At 37.2% G+C, this 8,733-nt stretch overlaps 1 protein-coding gene across 1 annotated transcript; it reads right to left on the bottom strand.

Annotated features, from left to right (window-relative positions):
• Positions 1-5,200: 5,200 nt before the first annotated feature.
• On the bottom strand, positions 5,201-6,049 carry LOC122298885. The gene has a single exon (XM_043108727.1). It carries the CDS (start codon positions 6,047-6,049, stop codon positions 5,201-5,203), a length of 849 nt encoding a protein of 282 aa, XP_042964661.1.
• Positions 6,050-8,733: the final 2,684 nt, after the last annotated feature.

The raw sequence follows: 8,733 nt of genomic DNA, 5'->3' as shown, positions 1-8,733 counted from the left end.
AGAGAAGATCATGGTGCATGCATTTTATTAGAATTGGTTTTGGATACTAGATATGGGTCATTTTCTGGAAAAATGACGAGATTTTGTAAGAGGATATTGTGATCCATTTTCTAGGAAAATTGTGGTTTTCTTGGTTTGGGCCATTATCTGGGATAATGGCAAGGACTTGTTTTAAATGATATATTTTGGGCCAAAATGGGATTTTGGCGTGCATGGAAAAATGAGGATTTTCTGACCATGACATTTGGCATTTGTTCATGCATATTGTTGAGTTTAATATATTTTTATCTTGTGGTGTTTGGATTATTACTTACCTACAATACCATTTCTGGTACCGTAGATTTTGGTGCAAGAGGTTGAGAAGGAGGAAGCTGAGCCCAAGGAGGTGGCTCCGCCAGACTATTCACTTGGAGTTGTTTTATTTTTGGAATTATCTTACTTATTTTTATATTATGTAATTTGGATTTGAAACAATGTTGAAACTTGTAATATTTTGGTACGCTTGTGCTTTAAGCAAATTTGTATTTAAACAAATTTCTGGTACTTAGTTGTAAGACTTTTATTACCGCTGCGTTATTTTTATTGTACACGTGTTACTTGCACACACACTCAACACTTGGAGATGAGATGTGTAACCCGTGTTGTCATTATCCCGATGCCTCGATTTCCACATGTCTGTATGTGGAAGTTGGGAGCGTCACAATTGGCGTGAGTTATGGGGCTGTTTTTGTGCAATGCACATGAAAGTGCATGTGTGACCCGATTGATGAATTTTTTAGGAAATGATATGTCATAACTCTTAATGACATGTGTGGAGATTTATCTAGGGTTTTAATATAATCTAAAAATGATGAAATTGAATAATAAAACAAGAAAATTTCATATAAAAAATGCTAGAAAGATTAAGAAAGAAAATTAAGCTCAAAATATGGTTTAAAGATCACTAATCATGGGCAAGTTTATTAATGCTCCTAACCCAAATTCAAAACTTAATTTTTGAGTCCAAAGAATTAATATTGGCTTGAGGAAACCAATGGTATGGTGTATTGGGTTTCAAATAGAATAGTGAGGAAAAAAAATACAAAGTCATTGGGCCTTGTTAGGCTTAAAAGGCTTTGAGTGTGAGTTGATGGGAGGCCTTGGTTCTAGATTTTGAGGAATTATGAGAGGCCTCAAGATCTATAAAGATGGGGCTTGAAAGGCTTGCCTTATCATAAATGAGCTATGAGTCAACATAACACCAAGTTAGGCCCAAAAAGCCTTATGCTTTTCTCATACTTTGGCCAATCTCTACCAAGGCTAACGTACCTAGACTTCTACTCCTATAAGACTTGGTTTAAGGATTTTAAGTCTTGCCCCGTTAACATTCTAAAGTTCTAAGGGTTTTAAGTGAAGTACTAATGGGAAAACCGGCTAGAACCGGTCTAATTTCAGTTCTAGGCTTTTTAGGACCAAATAGGACCGATTCCATTTAATATGTATTTTAAATTATTTTTTAAAATATTATATATAATATTTTTATATTATATATAATTTTTATATATAATATATAATAATATAAATTATAATTATATATAAGTTAATATTATTATAATTTATAAAATAAAGGTTTAATTTTAAACATGAAAATTTAATTGACCATATGTTTTAAACATAATATATATATATATATATATATATTAATAACATTTTATCATAAGAACCACTTAGATTGAGAACAAATACTTAAAAATAAAATTAATAAATCATAAAATTGATAAATAATAAATTAATTTAAAAATAAACTGAAATTTTAAAACTTGAAATTGAAATTGATAAATTTATCACTTAAATTGATAAACTTTAAACTTTAAACTGAAATTGATAAACTTATCACTTAAAATCAGTTTAAATTTGAAAAAAAAAATCCTAAATATCAAAAGATTTGAATTTAAATACCAAAAGTGTAAATAAGATCACTAAAATATTATTTACCAAAAAAGAAAGAAAATCACTCAATATATTCTTTTGATAAGTACATAATACATTAGTAAATTAGTAATACTAACATACATTAGTATGTAATGTATATTAATTACAATTTACATTTTATGGCCTAATACTAATAGTCTAATACTTTATTACTATTACTATTAGTAATATACTTTAAGTTTATATATAAAATACTTTATCACTATACTAAAATAATTACATATCTAATATAGTTATAACTAATACTAATATTTATACTAATACTAATACACTAGTCTATAATATAGTAATATAGAATATAGTTATACTAAATCACTGATTCACTATAACTAATATTACTTTTTTTTTTTTTGAAACATCAGAATAGTATCTTTCATTCATTTCATCAAAAATGTGCAAAAAATAGCACCTGGTTACAAGCTCTCAAAATCATCTCAAAATCTCTACATTATAGCAAAGTTCTGTCTCTAGTAATGAGACTAGCAATCTCTGCAGGACCCTCTTCAATCCAGCACCATTCACCTTCAATTCTCAAAACTCTCTTGGCCAGTTCATAAGCCACACTATTGCCTTCTCTATGTATGAACTGCACTGACCAGTCAGGTCGATTAAGTAGCCTGCCACGCATGTCTTTAAACAGCTGATCCATCCAAGCAACAGCTTCCTTTTCCTCTGTCACTCCTTTAATGATTCTTTCAGCATCTCCTTCATAGACTACATTTCTTATACCCAGCTCTACTGCAAGATCCATAGCCTTCCAAAGGCCAGCAGCTTCAGCCGTATCAGAAGTGCCACTGAACAGCCTTGAAGTACTGAAGGAAAACAACAGTTCCCCCAAATGATTTCTTGCTACTATGCCTAATCCCATTCTGTTTCCAACTTTGTCTATAGCCGCATCAAAATTAAGTTTAGACACTCCCACATCAGGTGGCTTCCAGTTAGTATCCTTTCTCCTGACTGGACTAGGGACCTTAATCTGGATCATATCAGCTCGAGATGTTTGAAAGCACTTAAGGCTTGATATGGCATTAGTGACCACTCTGCTGGGATTTTCAAATTTTCCTTCAAATACCAATTGATTCCTTCTATACCATAAGCCTCTCAAGATCATAACAATCTCCTCTACTTTGTTTTTCTGCAACCTGTCCTGCATATCAGTCCAGGTTTGGTAGAAATCCCTCTCTGCACAGATCCACTTCTGCAGGCCACTCTCCTTTTCTGCCCACACATCTGAAGCAGCTGGGCATGACCATAACGCATGACCAATAGTCTCCTCATGTAAACCACAGATTGGACATGAAGCATCCTCAAGAATTCTCTTCATACATAAATTATGCTTTGTTGGCAAGATGCTGTTTACAGCCTTCCATAAGAATTGTTTAGCAGAGTTTGGAATAGCAAGATTCCATATTCCTTCCCAAACCTTTTTCTGGGCCTGTCTGTTTGAGCACTCACCAAACCCCTCTCTGACCAAGTCATTACACAGGTGATATGCACTCTTCACAGTGAACCTTCCATCCTTGGTGTAACCCCATAGCATTTTATCTTCCTCTCCATACCAACTCAAGGGTATACTACAAATTTGGGCAGCTTCATTTCTACTAAAAATTTCACCAACCAACACCTCATTCCAGCAATGTATATCCTCAAAGATAAGAGAGCTCACCTTAGAGTCAGCCTCTAACCGATTGACTGGGGATCTTACCATAAAACCTGCTGCATTGGGAAGCCATCTATCATTCCAAATGGAAATACTTTTCCCATTTCCCACTCTCCACACACAACCTGCTTTTACCAGGGCCTGAGCAGACATTAAGCTCCTCCACATATAAGAAGGTTTGTAACCAATCTTAGCCTCAACAAAATGGCCTGTCTTGTAGTATTTTTCCTTAAAGATCCTTGCTGCCAATGAATCTAATCTTGTTTGTAGCATCCATCCTTGTTTGGCAAGCATTGCCTTATTAAAGTTATCGATATCTCTAAAACCCATCCCACCCTCCTTTTTGTTACTTCCCATTAAGCCCCACCCTCTCCAATGGATGCCTCTGCCCTCTTTATTGCCATTCCACCAGAACCTTGCAAGCATGGAATTTAGCTCTTGACTTAGCTTCCTTGGGAATCTGAATACATTCATGGTGTAAGTAGGAATAGACTGTAACACAGCCTTGATTAAGACCTCTCTCCCAGCACTGGACAGAAACGAATTTTTCCAGCTACTAACCTTCTTCCACACCCTTTCTTTAATACCTTTGAAGGTTTCATACTTGGATCTACCAATCATAGTAGGAAGGCCCAAATATTTACCATAAACCCCCAAGGAATCATCACCAGCCTCTTGCAAGATCTCCCTCTTAACTGATTCTTTTGTATTAGAACTAAACAGCAAGGCTGTTTTTTGCCTGTTTAACATCTGGCCTGAGGAGGCCTCATACAACATCAGTATATCATGAATAGCCAGCCACTCCTTTCTACTAGCTTTACTGAAAATCACACAATCATCTGCAAAGAGCAGATGATTGATACAAGTCCCACCTCTTGCAGCAGCTACCCCTTTAATTCTTCCATTAGTTTCAGCTTGACTTAGCATAGAGCTAAGTCCTTCTACACATATAATAAAAAGGTAAGGAGACAAGGGGTCTCCTTGCCTTAAACCTCTCGTTGGCCAGAACCCCTCTCCCCCCTTTCCATTAATAACAACTGAATATGAGATTGATTTCACACAATGCATCACCAACTGGATCCATTTTTCACAAAAACCCAGCCTCTCCATGATTGCTTTCAAGAAAGACCATTCTATTCTATCATAGGCTTTAGACATGTCAAGCTTGAGTGCCATGCTTCCCTCCCTTCCTTTCTGTCTTGCTTTCATGGTGTGTAGGATCTCATAGGCCACCATCACATTGTCAATAATTGATCTGCCTGGTACAAAAGCACTTTGCAAATTAGAAATTATGTGAGGTAAAACATGCTTAAGTCTATTCACTAGGACTTTTGCTATAAGTTTGTAGAGAACATTACACAAAGAAATAGGTCTAAAATCATTAACAGAAATAGGAGAATCTACTTTTGGAATCAAGACAACATTTGTTTTGTTCAAGTCACTTGGCATACCTCCCCCATTTAGCACCTCTAGAACAGCCTTACTCACTTTTGGACCCACATTATCCCAATGGTGTTGATAAAAATCAGCTCCAAACCCATCAGGACCAGGAGCTTTGAAAGGCCCCATCTATTGCAGAGCACAATAAACCTCCTCTTGCTGGAAAGGAGCCACAAGATCAGCATTCATCTCCATTGACACTCTGCTGCTTATACATTGAAGACAAGCCTCAATGTCTACTGCCCTCGGGTTTGAAGATGAGTAGATATTCTGAAAGTGCTCTTTAAAGGCATGAGCAATTTCAGCCTCATCACTTCTCAAAACACCTGCAGAATCTCTGATTTGAGTAATTAAATTCTGTTTCCTCCTTTGCATGACACAAGCATGAAAAAACCTTGTATTTCTATCCCCCTCTTGATACCAATGCTTTTTTGCCCTTTGCCTCCATTTGAGATATTCTTTTTGTAATAAAACCCCCAATTCCTCCTGAAGTTTCAGAACCTCTACTTCATTATGCTGGTTTTCTGCATTTTGCAACTGTTGGAGAATTGCTGATTTCTCTTTTATTTCCTTATCAAAATCTGAACTAGAAGATCTTCTCCATCTTGATAGTGACACTCTACTCAGCTTTAGGTGGTGTTGAACAGTCCTGATAGAATCATCATGAGGACTCTCATTCAACCAAACCTCCCTAATAAGCTGTCTGCAACCTTCATCTTTACCCCAAGCCACTTCATACTTGAAGAATTGATGGCCCCCTTTAAAGAAAGGAGCCTGATGACCATATGAAAAACATAGTGGTCTGTGATCCGAGCTTCTGGCCACCAAATTTTCAACCTTTACTGATTTAAAACAGTCAAGCCATTCTTTGTTGGCTAGACCTCTATCCAGTCTCTCAACTGTAAAGGTTGCATCTCTATGTTTGTTACACCACGTAAACTTAGAGCCAGTCCATCCCACATCAAACAGCTCCCTCATCTCTATGGCTTGCCTGAATTTATTCATCTAAGACTCACTTCTCTCATTCCCTCCTCTTTTTTCATCTCTTTCTAGAATTTCATTGAAGTCTCCACAAGTGAACCAAGGCATGTGATTTACAGGTTTAAGAGACACCAATAAATCCCATGACCCTTGCCTCTTACTAGCATCGGGATGTCCATAAAATCCAATAAACTGCCATTCAGAGTTCTCATGTCCAGTTTTAATCAAAGCATTAATATGAAATCTAGAAAAAGATTGGATTGTCACCCCTGTTTCCAGCCTCCATAGTAACACCAAACCTCCACTTCTACCAATAGGATTAACAGCAAAACACCCCTCAAACCTCAGCTTCCTCTTTAGGAACTCCCATCTTTGTGCAATTATCTTGGTTTCCATCAAAAAAACCAAATCTGGTCTCTTTTCCTTCACAAGGCAGTGAAGGTCATGAACTGTACGGGGGTTACCAAGCCCCCGACAGTTCCAACTTAAGGTTTTCATTGCTCTTGGCGGTGGCTGCGGAAGCTAGATTTTGTACTACACAAAACCCTTTTCCCATCTGTTTTTAGTCTTTTGCTCTCTATCTCCCCATCACCAACCTCCTCTTCCTCCACTAGACCCCTCTTTCTTGTTATGATTGGTATTCTGCTAATGGTACCATTTCCTTGTTCCCTAGCACATTTTTTCCACCCCCTTCTAGCCCTCTGAGGCCTTAGGCCAGTTTCAGGTAAGATAGTTGCAGCATCAACTTCAAAATGCCCATTTCCCTTCATCACCTGCACTGTACTATTATTTCCCTCACCTGCCACACTTTCTGTTTGAGCCTCAATAAGCTGTTCAGAGCCCAGCCCCATAGGCAGGCCCGGGTCCAAATCCAAACACAGGCCCAACCCAACCCCCTTGCTTAGATCCTCATCTTGCATAGGAACATTCTGTTCACCCATGCACGAATATCTCTCCTCATTAACTATCTCTTGATCACTACCCTTATCATCAACCACTTTATTCCCTTCAAAAATCCTCCCCTTATCATGTGTAACTGCCATCAGGTCGAATTCATTTGGATGAGAACATGCAACAAACTCAACACTGTCATCTTTATCCACATTTAAATTTGAACTCAAGTCAGATCCTAATTTCTCGCCAAACTGATTTCCCAAGCCTGGCTCTGACTCCGCACCCTCCACCGGACCTTTCTTCCACCTCTCACCATCCCCTCTACTGTACTTCACGTTGAATGGACTCTTTTTGACATGGTGAGGTGTTGCACGAAGCCACGGCCCAAACTGTTGCATCTTCCCCACATGCTGAGATGAAGACTCACTTTTAGCCATGCAACGATTCTCTTTGTGAACAAGGAACCCACACATAAAGCAAACTTTGGGCAGTTTTTCATACTTAACGGGAATCCACACATTCTCACTATGGACACTAAGCATTCTTCCTCTATCCAGCGCTTGAAAAAGCTTCAGTTCAACCTTGATTCTCAGGAATTCACCCCAGCCAATGCCATCATCCGGGAGATCCACCTCTATGACCCTCCCAAGCATCTGCCCAATCTTCTCCCCATGCACTCGATCCATGTATGCAAATGGCAAATTATGTAACTTCACCCAGAACTCTTCACTATCAAACTTGATCGTACTGGGTTGATTAAAACCATCAAATAGCTTTAGAGCAAATAGGTTATTATCAAAGAGCCATGGTTTCCCAGATAACACCTTAAGCTTATCAGCAATCGTAGCAAAAGTCACTATAAAGGTATTTGAGCCACACTCATGAAAGTCAGCCCTCTTACTTATCCACCACACCTTGGCCATTGTGGAAGCCAGCACTTCCTTACTCACCATACAATCTAAGAACACCTTCCCCACCAGGCTTCTATCACCCTTCTCTTTTGTCACAGTCGACCCTTCCTCGTCAAAATTCAACACACTGGCCTCACTCTCTGACAATCTCAGCTTACTCCAGCGCTCTTGAATATCCTCCATACTATGCTCACGTAACTAGCAGCCCCACCAGACCTCTAGCCTGCCTTTGGACTTCACCTCGAGCTCTCAGAGAGAAAGACGAGAGAAGACTATGTATATATTGATTGAGAAACTTATTCTAGAATAATTGTATCAGATTTTCACTATAACTAATATTACTAATATATTGTTATTAGCTATATCAATAGTCTAATACTAATACTATTATATAGTTTATACTAATCATTATAATCAAATCACTATGTCTATAACTATATATAGTTAGTATCAATGTATTATTATATTCTTTAATATATAACTATATAGTCTATAGTACTAATATCACTATATGTAGTAGTAACACACTAACACTATACTAGTATAATATATAGTACTAGTATATATTAGTAATAATAGTATTACTATTATTTAATATAGTATTATCACTAGCATATTGATTTGGTACTATACGGTAGTCTATACCAATAGTATTATACTATTACTATATACTATTGACTAATAATATAATATATATATATATATATATATATTCGTGAACTCCACCTATTGGTGAGAGATAAATCCCCAAACCTGGTAATCCTGTTTGAAACAAAGTTTTACAGAAATAAAATGGAATACATTCTAAACAAGTTGGGTTTTGAATCCAGTTTTATTGTTGAGTGTGTTGGGAGAAGCTGAAGCTTAGCTACCTTT

The sequence above is a fragment of the Carya illinoinensis genome, chromosome 16 (genome assembly GCF_018687715.1).
Source record: "Carya illinoinensis cultivar Pawnee chromosome 16, C.illinoinensisPawnee_v1, whole genome shotgun sequence".
NCBI lineage: Eukaryota > Viridiplantae > Streptophyta > Magnoliopsida > Fagales > Juglandaceae > Carya > Carya illinoinensis.
This window is presented reverse-complemented; position numbering and strand designations above follow the sequence as displayed.